At 40.2% G+C, this 21,346-nt stretch overlaps 1 protein-coding gene across 4 annotated transcripts in view; it reads left to right on the forward strand.

Annotated features, from left to right (window-relative positions):
* The window catches only part of LOC126458600 (ankyrin repeat and fibronectin type-III domain-containing protein 1), a 688,593-nt gene that overhangs the window by 641,653 nt on the left and 25,594 nt on the right, over positions 1-21,346 (forward strand). For all 4 annotated transcript variants that reach the window (XM_050095753.1, XM_050095754.1, XM_050095755.1 and 1 more), the window contains 2 exons: positions 4,119-4,374; positions 9,151-9,718. In XM_050095753.1, the coding sequence (XP_049951710.1) occupies positions 4,119-4,374; positions 9,151-9,718 (824 nt within the window). The remainder of the gene's footprint in view (positions 1-4,118; positions 4,375-9,150; positions 9,719-21,346) is intronic.

Raw genomic sequence — 21,346 nt, forward strand, 5'->3', positions numbered from 1 at the left:
GATACAAGGACTGTTGGACTGTTGTAACCATGCATCATCAAATAAAAATTTCATTTTACATTTATTTACAATGATCACATCCCTGCAGTGAATTTGTACAGAGGTCAGATTGTATGTAACACTTGCATTATTACTAACGTACATGTATCAGTTGATTCTGTTAAGAAACTCTTCAATGGAGTTGAAGGAGTTGGCTACAAATAAATCCCTTAGGCTCCCCTTAATGTGAAATTTGTCATTTGTTAAACTTTTTATGGCTGCTGACAAGTTATTGAAAATGTGTGTTTCTGAATAATGAAAACCTTTGTGGACTTAAGTAAGTGACTCTAAATCTTTGATAAGATTATTTTTATTTTGATTCAATAAAGTGAGCTATTGGTTTGAAAAAGAGACATATAAATTTTATTAAGGAATAAATATAATGGAGTAGTTTGTATCCATACTACCATAAAAAGGCCTGTGCAGGATGTTCTTGAGTTCATATCACAAATAATTCACGTTACATGTTTTTGCACTTGCAAAACTTGAGCTTAGCTTGGTGATTTACCTCGAAAAATAATCCTGAATTACATCATGGATTGAAAGTAACCAATTAAATTTGGACAGATAAAAAATTACTATTCTGTCATCATCTTTGCCTGAGTTACTCTGTTTCTGCATCAAGTAAATGTGATTCAGTTACTATAATCACAAGTAAGCTTTTGTTTTGCTGGTGCTGCACAATGTGATCTTGGATGTTCTTTATACGCGGGACATTCAATAAGTTATGCAACACATTTTTTTTCTTGGCCAGCTTCAGTTGAAAAAATGCAGAATTTGTCATGGGACATCAAGGAATATTCTCACTTCAGCCCCTGTAGTTTCATGAAGTTCTGATAGGTGATGGCACTACATGTAGTCTTCAAAATGACGCCTATAACAGAAGTGTGTTCCAAGCAGAGGGTTTCATTAACTTTCTTTTGGCAGAAAACCAGAGCATTGCAGATATTTATAGATACTTTCAGAATATCTACGGAGATTCAGCAGTGAACAGGAACACAGTGAGTCATTGGGAGAGGTGCCTGTAATTGCCTCAACCAGGTCGTGCAAACCTGTCCGATCTCCTGCGTGCCAGCCGGCTACACACAACTGTGACTTCTGCAATCTTGGAACGTGTGGGCACTTTCATTTGAGTTGATCAGGGGATCACAGTAAAACACCTTTCCACAATCTGTACATCTCCGTTGGTAGTACTGACACATTCGCGTCATCCCCCCCCCCCCCTCCCCCCCTCTGTGTGCTCGCTGGGTTCCTCACTGCCTAACAGGACACCATCAAAAGCAATGCAGAATCACCTGTGTGTTGTTGCTTGCACATTACTAGGCTGATCATGACAGTTTTATGCTGTACATTGTCACAGGTGATGAAATATGGCTTCATCACTTTGAGCCAGAAACAAAACGGCAATCCATAGAGGAGCTCACAAAACTTTATTGGACTGTTCTTCCTCATCCACCCTACACTGCTGATCTATCACCTTCTGATTTCCATCTGTTGGACCCAATGAAGGATGCACTCTGCAGAAAGCAGTACATGGTTGATGGGTAGGTTACTGATGTAGCGAGACATTGGCTCTGGCGTCAACCAGTAGAGTGGCACCATGTAAGCCTGCGGGCCCTCCCAGTAAGATGGCATAAGGCCATCGCATTGAATCGGGACTATGTTGAAAAATAGAGTTTTGTAGTCAAAAGAGTGGGGAATAATACGGTGTATTGAAATTCAGAGTGAAACCAACCTGCTTTCAGAAAAAAAGGGTTGAGCTACTTATTGAATGCAGCTCGTAGTTATTGGTACAATAATATGATGATATGGTCATGTCATCATTTGAACTCACGTTGATGTACATAATTTCTCACATGACGCTGCTCCTTTTATATCACATCTTTGTGTACTCTGCAAGTGACTGCAGATTGTACGATGGACAGTGCTTCACACCTTTATTAGCTGTCCTTGTCCATTCTCATATTCAGCAAGAGAAATATTACTGTCTGTTTATCTGTATATTTGCTATCATCTCTCTTACATTATTCTCATGATTTTTATGACAGAGGCAATAGAATTATTGCACATTCTTCCTCAAATACCAGTTCTGTAAATGTACTAAACGGGGATGACAAGAGCAATGTTATCTTTCTTTCCAAGTACTCCATTAATTCCACCAAAAATCTCTGCTTCACATTTGTGCTGGCTATAGTGGGCTGTTATAATCGTAACACAACATCTCTAAATTTGTCCAGTGTCTGTAATCATTCATAAACTGAAGAACCGCCATTGGAGCTGCAGTCCACAGTTATACATCTACATACCATCTTTGCTAACCACTGTGAAGTGCATGGCAGTGGGTATTTAACATTGTACCATATTTTAGGAGTTCTTCCCATTTAAGATACATATGGAAGTTGGAAAATCACTTGTTAAATACCTTTGTGAATGCAGCTGTTAGTCTAATTATATGTGATTCGCATTACAGTAGTACTGAATTTAAATTTGATGCACTCAACAAATTAATGTACCTTTTTATCTCCCCTTCTGCAAACTTCAGGTGTTCATTCACCCCTAGAAATTGAAATGATATGTTGGACTCTAGAAGTTTACAGCCAAACTTGTAGTTATTTGTGGGATGTATTCTAGTCTCTGTCTTCCTCTATGGTTTTTACCCTCTACAGTTCTTTCTAGTATCATGGAAGTTATTCCCAGATGTCTTAACAGATGTCCTACCATTCTGCCCCTTCTTCTGTCAGTGTTTTCCATTCCTTTCCTCTCTGATTCTGCGCCGAACCTCATCATTCCTCACCATAGCAATCTACCTAATTTTCAAAATTCTTCTGAAGCACACATCTCAAATCCTTCAATTCTCTTCCATTCTGGTTTTCTTACAGTTCGTTTCATTACCATACAATCCTGTGCACCAAATGTGCATTCTCTGAAATTTCTTCCTTAATTAAGATCTATTCTCGATGCTAGTAGACTTCCGTTCTTTTGGCCAGGAATACCCTTTTTGCCAATGCTAGTCTGCTTTTGATGTACTCCTTGTCTGTTCGACATGGATTATTTTACTCCCTAGATAGCATAATTCCTGAACTTCATCTAGTTCATGACAATTAGTCCTAATGTTAAGTTTCTCGCTGTTCTCATTTCTACTACTTCTAATTACTTTCATCTTACTTCAGTTTACTCTCAATCCATATTCTGTTCTCAGTAGACTGTTCATTCCATTCAGCAGATATTGTAATTCTTCTTCAGCTTCACTGAGGATAGCAATGTCATCAGTGAATCTTACCATTGATATCATTTCACCATGAATTTTAATTCTACTCTTGAACCTTTCTAATATTTCCATCATTGCTTCTTCTGATGACAGGTGATAACTTTTTAAAAATCTGTCCCCTGATTAATCTGCATAGCATAATGTGATGCATCTCTACTTTTAAACTGGTAGTGACTTTTAATAAAAGTATTTTAACAGCCAGCGTGGAAGATTTTACTCACAATACTGGGAGTATGAACTTCACTCATGACTGGTGCAGTCAGCTAAGTGAACTGTTATTTAACAGTATTATAACTGCCAAACTATTTTGGCAAACTAACACAAAAAGACAATGGGATATTCAAGAAGACATCACGGGGAAAGTAACTGATGCATATCATCAGTTTAAGTTGAAAATAATTTACATTGTGATTGGATGCAAAACTAACTGTTTTTGCTGCTGCTATGAAGACCTTGGCTTTAAAGAGTAGCATTGTATCAGCTAGTAGATTCACAAAAGGAAAGTCATTCCTAAAATATGTAAACCATGTGTTTTGAAAGATTGCAATTTTTATACTTGGTTTCACCGTAACATTTATTTAGTGTTTGAAGGGGCATTAAAACTACACCAAAAACTCAAGTGAGCAAAAGGCACTGAAATGAAAAGTTTAGGATACTAGCCTCAAAAAAATATTGACTTATTTGAAATTGTGTTGGTTTCCTCAAAGAAAGAAAGAAAGAAATGATAGTTATTTTGTTCCTTGTAGATACAGTAATGTACCATGTCAGTCATAGCTGTTAATTTTAATGAAAATTGTTTCTTAATTTACAGATTGTATGACACTGAGGTTGTTGATCTGAGTTCAGAAGTATCTTTCCTAATAATAGTACCACCTGCAGAAACAGCATGTGCTGTACCAGGACAGAGGGATACCTTGCTGCAGCGAGGTGACTTGATATCTTTACCTGTTCAAGTCTTTGAAATGGTGCATCTTGGCACATATCAGAGAGAGGTCATCTCCCGCTACTCTCGGCTGTCTTGTATACTCGAGCTAGATACAGTATTAGCCCACCACACTCACCGTGAGGTATGTTACATTTTTAATGACAGTTATATTTTTGTTTCAAATGTAAGCCATACTGTAGTAAGAACTAACAAAAAACTACAGCTGAGTGAAAAACAAACACAGTAAAACCTTGTTTTTACATGCCCGCACATTCTTTTTGTCGGTCCCAATAGAAGTCTTATTCTCTCAGCTCAGAGCTTTCCCATCATTAACAATTCCATTCTACAACATTTCCAGTATATTAAGTTTTCTTTGACATTATCATGACCATTAACATTGATTGTTACACAAATTTCTGCAAAGCAGAAAAATCAGACTATATGCAGAATTATTGATCATGTAACATAGCATTTCTTGATTGTCAGCCTGTTTGGTTACAGCTGCCTGTATTATAAGTTCACAGTGTTTGAAAGGATGGGAAAGCACGTTGAGTCCCTGCCTTAATGATTATAATGATCAGATGATAGTGACTAATAGCAGCAACCTTCCTTGTGCTCATTGTGTTGTATTACAACAGCTTTAATTTAATTTTGCAGCCATTCATACAAACACTGCTTTTGAATATGGTTGTCACTATAATGGGTTTTCATGATTTGTTGTTACTTCCACATGATATATGCTAATCTGTACTAGTCTCACATCCTATGATGGTATGACATGATTTCAGATGTAATAATTCCTCCTCAAGATGCTTCATTACATGATGACAATTTCCACCCTCTTTCTCACCCAGGATATCCTTGAGCTGAGTGACCTTCTCAGCAGCAAGCTGTAGTTTCATGCCTGGTATTCTCTGTTTACACAGATTGCCAGCTTTAGTGTTTCAAGTTTTATTTACCATAAGTTTTGTAATGATTTTCAATAATAAGTCTCACATCAGAACACGAATATCTTTTTAGTGTGATTTCATGGAAGACTTTTGTTTCCATTTCATTTACTCTACTGGACACGATCAGAACAAAGAGGGAAACCCACTTGTGTGTTTCAGCACTTGGCCACTGCCATTGTGGTGGATGATTTGTATACTGTATAGAGACAAGCAGAGCTAATTGCTGTTAGAAAAACACAAAAACAATTAATTATTTTAGATTTTTTTTAAATAGACAAAATTTAAATTGTTTTAGTTTTATATTTTGAACAATATAAAGAGAATGACAGTAAGAGTAATTTATTCATTTTTGCTTGTGTTTTCTGTGCTTTCCTGTGCTTACTTTCCTGCACTTTATACTTTTTTGGGTCAGGACAATGAAAAGTGTAAAAAGAGGGTTTTACTGTAGATCTCAATCACTGAATGGCATAATCAGGATTCAAAGTCATATGTTACACATTTTTATGTTTGTATCACGATCATCTGCAGTTATTCTTTAAAATGCATGTAATTACTTCTTTATTCTTCTAGTATTGATAGGCTTATCTTTATTTTGTTATTAGTGACAATACTTACTTAAGATTTTGGACAGTGGCTGGTCTGTGCTGTTTTAGTTACCTGTTGAATTTTTGTGATGTGTGACATTTATTGCTTCAGTCTGTTTGAATATAGCAGCCTGGACTGTTTCCACCCATTTTTCTTTTGTGTCTGTTGTGGAACATAAACAATTTAAACAGTAAGGATAATAACTCACTGAATACTTGAGGTCCTGAGTTAAAGATAGGCACATAAACCTAGCTATGTGGTGAGTTTTAACTTTACTGCTGAAAGTATCTGAATTCTCATTTCTTCATTTGTAGTGAAATTATGTACCTGTTTATATGTTTGTTAATTGTAATGATGATGAACAGACAGCAAACACAGGCATTATCTACATGGCACACAACAACAGATTAACTGGTACAGTTCAGTATTATTTGATGTATTGACTAGTTTCACTCATCTGATCGCCAACACAAAGTGGTATTGATGCTGATGCTGAATGATACTTAAAACCTTTAATGTGTTGCCACCAGGACAATAGTTGTCAGAATGTTTCTATTCAATGAGCAGAACTAGTCAATACATGAAGTAATAAGTGGCCTGTGGTGTTTTATCGGTAAATTAAAGAATAATTAACTAGTGACATGCAAGTATATACACTCCTGGAAATTGAAATAAGAACACCGTGAATTCATTGTCCCAGGAAGGGGAAACTTTATTGACACATTCCTGGAGTCAGATACATCACATGATCACACTGACAGAACCACAGGCACATAGACACAGGCAACAGAGCATGCACAATGTCGGCACTAGTACAGTGTATATCCACCTTTCGCAGCAATGCAGGCTGCTATTCTCCCATGGAGACGATCGTAGAGATGCTGGATGTAGTCCTGTGGAACGGCTTGCCATGCCATTTCCACCTGGCGCCTCAGTTGGACCAGCGTTTGTGCTGGACGTGCAGACCGCGTGAGACGACGCTTCATCCAGTCCCAAACATGCTCAATGGGGGACGGATCCGGAGATCTTGCTGGCCAGGGTAGTTGACTTACACCTTCTAGAGCACGTTGGGTGGCACGGGATACATGCGGACGTGCATTGTCCTGTTGGAACAGCAAGTTCCCTTGCCGGTCTAGGAATGGTAGAACGATGGGTTCGACGACGGTTTGGATGTACCGTGCACTATTCAGTGTCCCCTCGACGATCACCAGTGGTGTACGGCCAGTGCAGGAGATCGCTCCCCACACCATGATGCCGGGTGTTGGCCCTGTGTGCCTCGGTCGTATGCAGTCCTGATTGTGGCGCTCACCTGCACGGCGCCAAACACGCATACGACCATCATTGGCACCAAGGCAGAAGCGATTCTCATCGCTGAAGACGACACGTCTCCATTCGTCCCTCCATTCACGCCTGTCGCGACACCACTGGAGGCGGGCTGCACGATATTGGGGCGTGAGCGGAAGACGGCCTAACGGTGTGCGGGACCGTAGCCCAGCTTCATGGAGACGGTTGCGAATGGTCCTCGCCGATACCCCAGGAGCAACAGTGTCCCTAATTTGCTGGGAAGTGGCGGTGCGGTCCCCTACGGCACTGCGTAGGATCCTACGGTCTTGGCGTGCATCCGTGCGTCGCTGCGGTCCGGTCCCAGGTCGACAGGCACGTGCACCTTCCGCCGACCGCTGGCGACAACATCGATGTACTGTGGAGACCTCACGCCCCACGTGTTGAGCAATTTGGCGGTACGTCCACCCGGCCTCCCGCATGCCCACTATACGCCCTCGCTCAAAGTCCGTCAACTGCACATACGGTTCACGTCCACGCTGTCGCGGCATGCTACCAGTGTTAAAGACTGCGATGGAGCTCCGTATGCCACGGCAAACTGGCTGACACTGACGGCGGCGGTGCACAAATGCTGCGCAGCTAGCGCCATTCGACGGCCAACACCGCGGTTCCTGGTGTGTCCGCTGTGCCGTGCGTGTGATCATTGCTTGTACAGCCCTCTCGCAGTGTCCGGAGCAAGTATGGTGGGTCTGACACACCGGTGTCAATGTGTTCTTTTTTCCATTTCCAGGAGTGTAGTTTACATAACCTCATCACTGAACACACTTTAAAAGACATGGGTTTAATTCCCTGTCTGGTCATCCAGATGTACGTGTTCCATTATTTTTCTAAATCAATTAAGGCAGAGGACATGACCAGTTTTGTTCTCCATGAAGACATAGGTTTAACATCCTGCCAGTTATGAGGTTATAAGGGACAGAGCATAAACTTGTTAGAAAGAACAGAGAAAGATATCAGCCTTATTCTTTTCAAAGGAAATGTCCCAACTTTTACATTAGGTGATTTGGGGAAACGACAGGAAATCTGTGTCTGAAATACCAGATGGGGATCTGAATTACTGTCCTGCAGAATGCAGATGCAGTGTCTTACTACAGTACTGCCCCACTTGTTTCTTCCTCTTCCCTGTCCAATATAAGAATGTACTTTGCTCTAATGATGTCATTGTCAACATGATGTTAATCCTAATCTTCCTTCCTCATTCATCAATGAACATAAAAAATGAGAATGATGTGTTGAGCTGTTTAAACCAGAGGTCTCTTTGTGAGTAGCTAAAAACATATTAAGAGTTGGTGATACAAATCTGATGACTATACTGCTGATGCAACAGAGAAAGGGAAAATGTTAAAATATTTTTTCCTGATGATGTCACAGATGTAATACATGAATAGAAATATTCCTTTAAAATGTTACGAGCTTCTGTTGTTCAAGTCAGAGACTATCATCACAGGCTTTATTTCTCACAAATTATGCCATTATTCAAAGGATAATACAAGCATCACATTTTCAACTATCGTTTAACATAGCAGAATTAAGTAGCATAAAACTACCGGTCAGCTCAAAACAATTATGTAGTGATTATTTTCTGCATGCTGTTAAGTGGATAGTACTGACTCGCGCAGTGCTTTACAAGCTGTTATCAATGAGACATAGTTCTTTCTTATAAACTCATTGGTATTTGTTATCTATTAATATTAACTCTGTATATTTGCTATACAGGGTTACACAATTCAGAAGTGAAGTGAGCTGTCTTTCATGTTGAGTGTAAGATCTTATATGTAGGTAGTTCAGTATTTTCTGTACACATTATGGCTGATATTAGCAGACTTAAGTTTTATAACTTTCTGAAAATTAATTTTGCCTTGTTTACTGATTGCAGTCTGTATATGGATATATGGTGCTTTTTGTAACCTAATAAAACTAAGAAAATTAATCTGAGTCTATTTATATCAGTTTCTACAGAATAATTGTTTCACAGCCTACAGCAGCATAGTATTTAAAATGGTTTAGACCCAGATTGTGACATTTTCCTTATGTTTTCATAGGCATTCTCATCATCAGAGGTAGCAGCAGCTAAAGACAGATTGGCGCAACTGCAGGAGTACCAAGGACAGCTGAATCTTGCATGGAAGGGTGCTAGGTGGCTCATGGATGTACTGACTTTCGCTCGGGATCGTGGTGGCGGACCTCATGCTGCGACACCAGGAATCCCCATCAGATCATTACTTGCACGTCGCTCGTCAGGGAGTGCAGAAGACAGCTGTGGTGGAGGTGACAATGAGACAGGGTGTGGCAGTGGTGCCAGTATTGTTGGTGGTGCTGGTGGAGGCAGCCTGAAACGTAGTTTACTGCAGTTACCACCCCGTGATCCAAAGTTAGTAAAGTCAAGTGCTAGTCGTGGAAGCTGGCCTGGACCAGGGAATGCAGCTACAGGAACATCCTGCTTGTTAGCAGGAACAGAGCTTAGTAAAAGTGAACAGCATCTCAGTTCTGGACAGCAGCAGCATTCTCATTGCAGTGTTGTGACTGTAGCAGCTGGTAGTGACATCAGCAACTGCTCTAGTTCCAGTGCAACCAACACATTAGCTAGTGGTGCTAGCTTCACCCTTCCAAGTAAGCATACTTTAATTAAGTGCATCTGTGATATGAAGTGCTCCTTTTACTATATATATCACTCAATTAATGATAATAAAGGAAATTCAAATTACAAAATCTCAGTATAAACACAAAGTTAACAAAACTAAAATGCAGTACAGAAGCAGCTGTTTGTGCTCCTAAATCATTAAGTATTAGCACAATGTTAGTATGCACACACCACACTTAGGTAGATAAATTGTAAGATTTTTAGTATAAAAAATCCATTTTTTCAGTATATAAAGGAGAGACAGGACAAAGAAACAATTAGAATAGACAGAGTGGGGGAAGGGGTAGGAAAGAAGAAGGAAGATAAATCACTCAGATTCTTACATACGGAGTGAGGGAGGAGTTGGAAATTGCTATGCCACCTTATAATGTGTAATGTACAGTACTCTTTAGTACCACTGTCATTTCCTCACTTCCCTAATTGTCCAAAAGACTATGTAAGAACTTGAATTTCCCTGGTTTTCTTGTCACAGTGGTTTCATGAGGTATGCTGCCTAACTTTTCTCTAAATGTAATAATGTGTGGAAAGTTCTGGTATTTGGGAATAAAGGAGACAACTCACCAAAAGGCAGAAGCACTGCATCGTTGGTAGAGAGACAAACATAACTTATGGAGTTCGGCTAGCTTTCAGAAAGCAGTTCCTTTTTCTAGCTATAGGAAGCAAGAGGCAGGGAGGGTGTTGGAGGAAGTGCCTAGTGGCTTGTGGGAGATTAGGGATCCGTTTGTGGGCTAGCTAGGGGTGCAGGTAGAGAGGACAGGTGGCAGAAGGCTGGGCATGTGATTTCATAGATTTGGGCATAAAATAACAGCACACAAATAGCTGATGTGGGGACACAATTTGGGCTGGGGTACTGGTGCAGGGGATGGTACACACACACACACACACACACACACACACACACACAATTTTGGAGGGGGGGGGGGGAGTGGGGAGGCGAGTTACCTTACGTTTAGGTCGGTAAGATTACAGGAGTGAAGGATGTGCTGCAAGGCTAGCTACCATCTGCACAGCTCAGAAAAGCTGCTGGTGATGCAGAGGATCCAGATCATATGGGTTGTGAAGCATCCATTGTGCTGTGCTCTGCTGTATGTTGTGCCACTATTTGACAGCTGGTTGGTTGTCATTCCAATGTAAAATGCTGTGCAGTGGTTGCAGCAGGGCTTCCATATAACATGGCAGCTTTTACAGGTGGCCCAGTCTCTGATGGGGTAGGATAAGCCTGTGATGGGACTGGGGTAGGTGTTGCTGAGTGGGTGGGAGGTCTTCCACAGGGTTACGATCCCTGTGGCAGGGGATTGGGGGTGGGAATGACATAGGGATGGACTAGGATATTGCAGAGAATAGGTAGGTAGCAGAACACCACATTGGAAAGGTTTGGAAGTAATCTTTGGTAGGATATTCCGCATTTCACGGCATGATAATAGATAATCAAAGCCCCAATGAAGGATGTGGTTCAGTCATTCCATTCAGGGATGAGGGATGCTTCTTTGTGCTTGGTTCTTGGAATGAATGTAAGGATCAGGTGTATGTGAGCACATGACACAGGATCTGTTTGTGAAGTAGGTCTGGAAAGTACTGCCTGTCTGTGAAAGCCTTTTTGAGGCCTTCAGCATACTGGGCAAGGGAGTTCTCATTGCTGCAGATGCATCTATCACAGGTGGCCAGGCTGTATGGGAAAGATTTTTTGGTGTGAAAGGGATGGTGCTGTCAGAGTGTAGATACTATTGGTGATTGGCGAGTTTGATGTGGAACAAGGTGCGAATGGAGCCATCTGAAAGGAGGAGATTGACATTTAGGAAGGTGGCATGATGGGTGGAGGAGGACCATGTCAAGTGGATGAGAGCGAAGGTGTTGAGATTGTGGGGGAAAAGGATAAGGTGTTCTGTCCTTCAGTCCAGATTATAAAGATGTCATCAATAAACCTGGACCATACCAAGGGTTTGGGGTTTTGGGATGCTAGGAATGTTTCCTTGAGGTGGCTTGTGAAGAGGTTGGCAAGGGAGGGTGCCATTAGGGTGCCCATGGCTGTGCCATGAATTTGTTTGTATACCTTTCCTAAAAAGGTGAAGTAGTTATGGGTTTGGATGTACAAGGAACAAGGTGTACAAGGAATGATATGGTGGGTTTGGAATCTGCAAGACATTGGGAGAGGTAATGTCCACTCATGGTAAGGCCATGGGCTTGAGGGTACTGGTGTACAGGGAGGTCGATTAGGGAACTGGGAGGTAAATGGCTCTGAGCACTATGGGACTTAACATCTACGGTCATCAGTCCCCTAGAACTTAGAACTACTTAAACCTAACTAACCTAAGGACAGCACACAACACCCAGCCATCACGAGGCAGAGAAAATCCCTGACCCCGCCGGGAATCGAACCCGGGAACCCGGGCGTGGGAAGCGAGAACGCTACCGCACGACCACGAGATGCGGGCGAACTGGGAGGTAAGGGTGTGGTGATAGTGGAGAGCCGGTGGAGGAAGTGGTTAGTATCTTTAATGTGGGAGGACAGTTGGTTGGATATGTTGATGAACAAGGCTCGATATTCTTTTGGTGGGGGCACTGTAACCAGCCACAATGGGGTGCCCAGGATTGTTAGGCTTGTGGTTTCTGGGGAGCATGTAGAAGGTGGGTGTGTGGGATGTTGTTGGGATGAGTAGGGCGATGGATTCAGAGGAGAAGTTCTGGGAAGGACCTAAGGATTTTGGCAGGGTGTGGAGGTTATGTTGGACTTCTGAGATGGAGTCACTCTGGCAGAGCTGGTAGGTGGAACTGTCAGACAATGGGCAGGGGCTCTCTGTCAGGTACTAACTCCAGTTCAACACACAGTGGTGGAATCTTTGTCTGCTGGGAAGATGATAAGGTCAGTATGTATTCACCCAGAATTCCAGTGGCAAGCCTCTCCATGGTACACACTATCTCTCTTGTAGTGCTTGCCACTCAAGGTAGTTCTTCCTGAACAAACCCATGGTGAAATGCGGCATTCTTATTTGTATCTTTTATATTAAGTAAGACCTAGTATGGGTTATAGACTGACAAAAAAGTAATAAGAATTGGTTGAATGAGGGTTTCATAAGCTATCTCTGTCATGACTGGATTATAATCTTTATGATTCTTCCAATGAATTTTACCATGGCATCTATTTTTCAGGCAACTAGTTTGTGTGATTATTCCAGTTTATCACCCCCCCCCCCCCCCCCACACACACACACAAACACATTATACTGTGCCTCAATATATGAGCAATGTATTATACTCATTTATGTTGAGGATCAACTGCCAGTGTCTGAGCAAGAGCTAATCCTCTGTAGATCTTTGTACATTTTGATTCAATTTTCTGGCATGGTTACTTTTCTATATATCAGATTAATATCTATAAAAATCCTGAGATCTTTGGCATTATCCACCCTATTGTGAACATTAACAGTCCTGTATCACTCCTTGATCAGGTGAGGACCATGGCTTAAATGTGGTTGCCATTACCTACTACTAACTGGATAGATGAACAGAGCTGTTTATTGAACTCTTACTGATCACTACAGTTGAGAATTTTGTTAAACAGTAAAATTAAAGTATTGAAGCATAAAATGTGTTCCATAATTCTACAACAGATGTCTCTCTGACAGTCTTCTTCAAACTGGAAATGCCCTGCACATTTTTTTCTGTCACATTGTTATTCGAATAACTTATGATAAACTGCTGCTAGAAGTAGAAGAAGTTCTTTCACACATCTATGAAAGTGAACATGAATATAAGCAAAGGAGGGAAAGGAAAAACAACAATTAAAGTATATTAGAAGACGAAAACACTAAGGAAAAGCCACAGGAATAAAGCAAAGGGGTGGAGAGCTAATGGACAGATAAAAATATGAGAAGATAAGAGGAAAAAAGATTACATGAATAAAGGAAGAAAAGAACAGACATGAGAGCAAAGAATCATACAGCTGCAGTGATGACAAGGGCTGAGCACTTTTTTTCCCCTACAGAATTGAATCTAAGTTTGGAAAACATAATATTATGCTCCAGGGAATTTTCAGCAACATAATATAGGGTGGCACTAGTGTGCACAGTGTACCTAAAAATCTGACACTCTTACTAAAATCTTTGTGATAATCATGTCAATTTAAAAGAGTGAGCACAATATGATAAGAAATGGACATGTAAAAGTAACAAATAAATGAGGCTATAATAGACAGCACTGGGATTGGTTTGTGCAAGGGGACAATAATAGCAGGTTAAATCATGAGACAGAAAAAGTTTTATTTATTTAGTGAGAATACTGTAAGTTGCAAGCAGACTGGATAACGATGATACTCTAATAGGTAGTATATCGAAATTGTGTCATTAAGTTGACCTGTCCTGGTTGTCAGGCCGTATGGCAGGCAACAATCAGGTTGGTACCCAAGTGCTCTCCAGAGAATCTACAGACATTTCTTTGCTGGTCAGGCGGAGGTTCGAGTCCTCCCTCGGGCATGGGTGTGTGTGTTTGTCCTCAGGATAATTTAGGTTAAGTAGTGTGTAAGCTTAGGGACTGATGACCTTAGCAGTTAAGTCCCATAAGATTTCACACACATTTGAACATTTTTTTTGCTGGTCATCAGGGCTCAGTTACAAGCAGGATTTATTGCTGAAGGCAGTTCTACTCCAGTCAATGTGATTTCAGGCCAAAGACGTGTCTGGAGATGCCTCAGACAGTGGTGGGATAGAAACCTGACTGTCACTCACCATATGACCCACCAAGCAGGTGTGATGCTCTGGGATGCCATTTCTTTGCATAGCGCAATGCCTTTTGTTGCCATACAGGGTACACTTACAACACAGTGATTTCTCAACAAAGTTCTATGCCCCGTTTTGTTGTCCTTCATGGCAAATTGGCCTGGGATTACGTTTCAGTAAGATAATGCCTGCCTGCACATGGTGAAAGTTTCTACTGCTTGGCTTCCAGCTTGTCAAATCCTACCTTGGCCACCAGATCTCTCCCCAACTCAGAACGTTTGCAGCATTATGGACAGAGCCCTCCAACCATCTTGAGATTTTGACGATCTAACGCACCAATTGGACATGATCTGGCATGATATCCCACGGGAAGACATCCAACAACTCTATCAATCAATGCTAAGCTGAATAACAACTTGTATAAGGGCCAGAGGTGGACCAACACGTAATTGACTTGCTTGATGTGTGAAACTCTTTCTCTTGAATTAATTGGCCATTTTTTTCTGAAATTGTTATCACTTATTTGTCTGTATGTGTAGATCACATCTAATGATTTCCATCCCATTTGGATAATTCCTTCATGGTGCTTTTTCTCCCCCTTAGAGTGCACGTAGTATCAGCAGACTAGCAGGTGGATTGAAATTAGGTATCTATTCTTAAAATTAAATTTTTATCAGAAATTCTTTTACATGATAAAAGCAGTGTTGTATTAGAAATATGACACAAATATTAATTATATTTCTTTAATAGGATGTTGTTTCGGAATATGCTCGGTGTGTGTTTGAGGTACTGAGAACCATAAAGGCCCAAAAACGCAAACACACTGGTTTGAGAAAAATAGATGTTTGGGAAAACATAACTTTTAGACAAATGATTAGTCTCATAAATCTGACTTGTTTTATAACCATGCATGACCACTGTCTCTGGCTGCTGGTGCCAGACTGTGAGCATCTGCACATGATGGGAAAAGCCATCTGGGTGGTGAGGGTAAGTAGGAGGCTGGGGTGGGGAGCAGGATGGAGAACAGGGTACGGGGTGGGGGAGTGTGAAGTGCTGTTTGTGGTAGCTTACAGAGATGAGGTGGAGAAAGAGTAGGGCAGCTAGGTGCAGTCTAAACTCACGACTATACCTAGCTGCCCTACCCTCTCTTCACCTTGTCCCTATATGCTCCCACAAACAGCACTTCACCATCCCCCACTCCATACCCTGCTCTCCCTCCCCCTCCCCATCACAGCTTCCACCTTACCTCCATCACCCAGATGGCTTCTCCCGTCATGTGCAGATGCTCACAGTCTGGCCCCAACAGCCAGAGACAGTGGCCATGCATACGTGAGCTGTGGTTGTGTGAATCTGTGTGTGTATGTTGTCTATTCCAGAAGAAGGCCTCCTGACCAAAATCTTGCATGTTTAGTACTCTTTTCATAATGCCTGTCTGCAACTCAGCATTTCCACCATATGGTGATTAGCCGTCTATCCTTTTCATAATATTGTCATTATTCAATCCTGGATTTTCCATTCACTTATATGTAGGATTCTATTGATTAGTAATATAAATTCACAAAATTTCTGTATACAGGCTAATGACATAGGTCTAGTGATGGGAATCAGAATGTAAATAACAAATACTAAATGCACCATACACTCAGTTATGACCTATTCCAGCACTTCATGGTCCTCATTATCTTCGTTTTCATTAAATACATTCTGTGGCTTGAGGTAAAGGTAAAAATACCAAGTAACCTCTGATTATGAAATACTGCTACTATGTACGTGATGTAGACACTAAATTACATTGTCAGCCCCAGATAACAACTGGGCAATGCAAAGCAACAAAATTATGCTCTGCTGTGCTTTAGGCCCCTATGAAACCGAATATACAAGAAATCTGTGAAACGCTTTTTCATGAATATTTATATATGCAGTGTGAGTCTACAGATATATAGATAAAGCTTTTTTACCATAAAATCAGGAGCATGCACACGTGCTACAATCTCATAATTAATGACAATGTGCCTTAGACCCTTATGGTTCTCAGCATCTCATCTGATTTTCTGGCACAGTAGTTGTGTATACTTTCTTTTTGTAGCAGTTTGCCTGTTTTCAAGAGTTAGTCCCTGGTGAATAAGAGTCATAGATAAATAAGCATTCAGAACACCAAGCTCAGTAAAGTGAAATTTATAGGACTGCATCTTTTTAAGGCCACATATTTTCCTTAGAGCTGTTTCTTTGCATTTTAAAAATATTAGTGCTATGAGTAGTGTGTTCTCAGAAAATGATCTCATATCAGAGCAGTGAATGGTACTGTGCATAGTATGACTGCAGTGCTGTTCCTTTGCTTGTTGTAGACTTTAATGTTCTTAGACCATAGCACACTGATGAGAGTTTCTACACATATTATTTTATATCATGTTCCATTTTGACCTAGAGACCCCCCAAAATTTTGTTGCACTTACATTTTTGAGGGTATCACTTTTTGATCTTACTTGACTAGACATTTAGCTTGATGGTATAAGTAAATGAAAGTTGACACACACAGTTTTCAAGTGTTTATAGTGAGTTAAATTTTGCCAAACCACTCTGAAAGCATTTTCACAGAACCTTCTGGTGTTGTCTTTTGGTTTCTGAGCTGGATCCAGTAAACTATATGCAAATAGGGTAATCTTTTGGAGTCTCTTATATTCAACCTCCATCGTCCATGCAAATTCAGAAAAGTTGCAGTTCTAAGAATGAGCTCTAAGGTACACAATATTTTGTTGGTAATTCGCTGGAAAGGAAAGGGTTGTTTCTTTCTTTATTCACAGTTCTGGACTCACATTGAAGTGATACTCTCTGCCCGAGGCTTTTTAGATACGAACACAGCCAACTATGTGCTACACCTCTTACTCCTTGTCTTTAAAATTTTTGAAGCAGAATTTTACAGTCCAAGACATTGAAGGCCTTAGAAAGTTCGAGGAAAATAGTTGCAACTAATTTATGTTCATTGAGTGATTTAAAGCAAACTCTAACAATTCAAAAATTGTTGTTTGTATAGATTTAGACTTTCTAAAGCCATGTCGATGGATGGTAGGAGGTGAATATTTATTCATGAAAGTTATAAGTGTCATAAAGTTTTTCTAGAACTTTTGAGAAGGAACTTAACTTGACACAGATCACTAGTTTGTTGTTTTATTTTTTTTAGCAATAGTGAAACTTTTGCTGTTTTCTTTTGCTGCATGGTAAACATGTGCTTAAATTGTAAAGTCAGACATTTCATCAAGGCCACTTGACATTTTATTGCTTAATAGTTTAATTTTACATAAAATATCATCTGGATTTGTTCCACAATCATACATAGAGGCAGCCAAGATCAGTGGCTTGCTGGCAAATACAGGGCCAGTCCTTTGAATGTACTTGGGTGAAATTTTCAGCTAGTGATGTGAAGTATTCATTGAACTTTTCACATCTTTACAACTCCCCACCTGGATCTAATTTATTTGTTGAGTTTCTTATCAGACTGTCATTCCATTTAATTTTTGCATCTGGCTACTCTGCCATAGATTCTTCTGCTGGCTTTAGAACAATTTGAAAATTCTTGGGTAACTTTGTACTTTTTACAACAAAACTGCAGAAATCTGTTTCTGTTGATGGGCATTTTTATTCCTTTAGTAATCCACTGCTTATTGTTATTAGATTTTAACGTGTTTATTTCAAGAGGAAATGCTATATTAAGATAGTAAATAAGGGTGTTCTGAAAAGTCATGTATATGCAATCAACTTTGTTCTTTTCCCTAGTCAGTAAGCATTTGAAAATTATGTTATCTTCTGAAAAAGTTTTTCCAACTAATTTTATGCGTGTGCTACTACCTCTTGGCATCTCTATACACAGCAGAGCGCTTCATGATCACTATGACACATGTTCAGTATTTAGATTGTGAATTTGTAGTTTGTGTCTGAAACAAATATTTGGTCAATGATGGAATTTGTATGTTATGATGGGCAGTGTATTGTGGGGAACATATTGAATGTGTTGATAAAATTTATCAAAGCATTTCTAGCACTGCTTTCTTCGGACAAATCGACACTGAAGTCACCAAAAAGCACTAGCTTCATATTTAGAACCTATAGTTTGGTCATGAGGACTGACAATTTACACTTAGGTGGTCTGTGCATGTTAGTAATTATGAAATGAAGTTCTGATAGTTTAGTAGTAGCAAGTGTGAAATTTTTTCAGTTGGGTCAATATAGTGTTTATAGATATTGTAGAAATTTATTTGATCTTTCAAAAAGATAGCAAAATCCCAATGTTATGTTTGGAGAAATCTTGGCCAAAATGACTTGCTTATGTACATTCTGTGAATGAGCTTAATTTTACTGTCATTTTGTAGTCAGTATTCAGTAATGCATGGAGTAGTGTTACCACATGGTAATTTTATTGGGTGTCTTTGTTGTGTGTAGCTCCTGCTTAGACACTTTGAATGCTGTAGTTCATTTTCCTCTGTCCTTTTCACTTTAAACCATTTTGTTATTTGTGTCAGTCTGATGACTTTATTGTTCTATTCTGTCTTTCGAATGAAACCACTTAATATTTGAGTCTTGCTGATGACTTTACTGTTTGCAACCCTAAACATCTCTAAGCCCACTGCTTCCAGTGTTATAGTGAAGTGGAAACATGAAGGGACATGTACAGCACAAAAGCATACGGGCCGACCTCATCTGTCGGCTGACAGAGATCGCCAACAGTTGAAGGGGGTTGTAATATGTAATAAGCAGACATCTATCCAGAGCATTACACAGGAATTCCAGACTGCATCAGAATCCAATGCAAGTACTATGACAGTTAACCGGGAGGTGAGAAAACTTGGATTTCAAGGTCGAGCAGCTGCTCATAAGCCACACATCTTGTCATAAGCCACACATCTTGCCAGTAAATGCCAAACGAAACCTCACTTGGTGTAAGGAGCGTAAACATTGGACAATTGAACAGTGGAAAAACGTTGTGTTGGGTGACGAATCACGCTGCACAATGTGGCAATCCAATGCCAGGGTGTGGGTATGGCAAATGCCCGATGAATGTCGTCTGCCAGTGCGTGTAGTGCCAACAGTAAAATTCGGTGGCGGTGGTGTGATCATATTTTTCGTGGAGGGGTCTTGCACCCCTTGTTGTTTTGTATGACACTACCACAGCACAGACCTACATTGATGTTTTAAACAACTTCTTGCTTCCCACTGTTGAAGAGCAATTCGAGGATGGCGACTGCATCTTTCAACACGATCGAGCACCTTTTCATATTGCATGACCTGTGGCAGAGTGGTTACACGACAATAACATCCCTGTAATGGACTGGCCTGCGCAGAGTCCTGACTTAAATCCTATACAACACCTTTGGGATGTTTTGAAACACTGACTGACATTGATACTTCTCCTCAGTGCAGCACTCCATGAAGAATGGGCTGCCATTCCCCAAGAAATCTTCCAGCACCTGATTGAACATATGCCTGGGAGAGTGGAAGGTGTCATCAAGGGTGGGGCAACACCATATTGAATTCCAGCTTTACCAATGGTGGGCACCACGAACTTGTAAGCCATTTTCAGCCAGGTGTCCAGATATTTTTAACCACATAGTGTACTTATGTCTGTAATATTGACATTACTGAAGTGATACATATATTTGCAACACTAATTTTGTGGTTCACACATGGCAAGGGTGGTAAATTAGGATGATACAGGGTAGGTACAGTGACTACACGTGGATTACTTTATTTAAACATTTCCTAATTTCTGTGGTAGCCTTGTATGTCTCATTTCCTCTGACATCATTCCATCCTCTCAGCAACATAACAAAATTGTCCTTCAAACTAGCTACAACGGTTAATTTTGCTAGGTTTTTTGTTTCACATAATAGGGCCTGTGGCTTTATGAAATCATGTGCCTTGAAATTACATTGTCCTATCAACTCTGCAGAGATTTAATGACCATGACTGTCACCTTTACATACAGATTCTTTTGCTACTCACATTTATCTGACTCATAGGATTTAAAGTTCTTCTTCTCCTCTGGCTAATATTGTCCTTGTGTTGCACATGTTTCAAATATATGTCTGTGGCACTGAAGGTGTGTGTATTTATTTTTGGAATTTTGAACACATTTGTTGGCAAAGTATTGTCCATGTTTGATCTAGTTTCAATGAGCAGTGGGTTACTTACTTTCTGGGATTCATTTTCCACAAAACAAACTGCATTTTTCACTTAAAAAGTTTTTATGCATTAAAGTTACACTGCTTTCTGATTTTTACTTTTTGAGTGCAGTTTCCTTTCACCACTATTTTCCACTTTCCTGAGGAGGCTGAGTCTCCTTGCTACACCAGAATCTTACATTTCCTAGGCATAATTTTATTTATATCCACTTTTAGCATAATGTTTAATAATTCTAAACTGGATGCACATTCATATCTCATCCTTACAATGTACGCACTTTCTTTTTACCACTGAAATTTGGACTTTTCCGTGGAGCTATATACTATACTTTTACACTTGCCATCATGGAGTATATTTTGGTTAAACGATGCTCCAAATCAGTCAAACATTTAATAGTATTGCATGTAAGCAGCAACATTTCTCACTAATATTCCCATTAAGAAGTTTGTACAATAAAAGATCAATTGTTAGAAGTCTGTGACATGATTTTGATGACACACTTGTTAGTTTAGGCCCACTATCACTGCATAAAATGAAAGTATGAACAAGAAACTGACATTTACAAACAGTTGTAAATTCTGGGTCCGCAGTAACTGTGGAAGTCTGGAGGTAGGTTACTCCATGTTTGAGTGCACTGAACAGTGAAAAACAGTGTGTTCTGTCATAACATCACAATAGTGAAAAACAGTGTGTCCTGTGAAATGAAATGTC

Source organism: Schistocerca serialis, chromosome 2, assembly GCF_023864345.2.
Source record: "Schistocerca serialis cubense isolate TAMUIC-IGC-003099 chromosome 2, iqSchSeri2.2, whole genome shotgun sequence".
Classification (NCBI taxonomy): Eukaryota; Metazoa; Arthropoda; class Insecta; order Orthoptera; family Acrididae; genus Schistocerca; species Schistocerca serialis.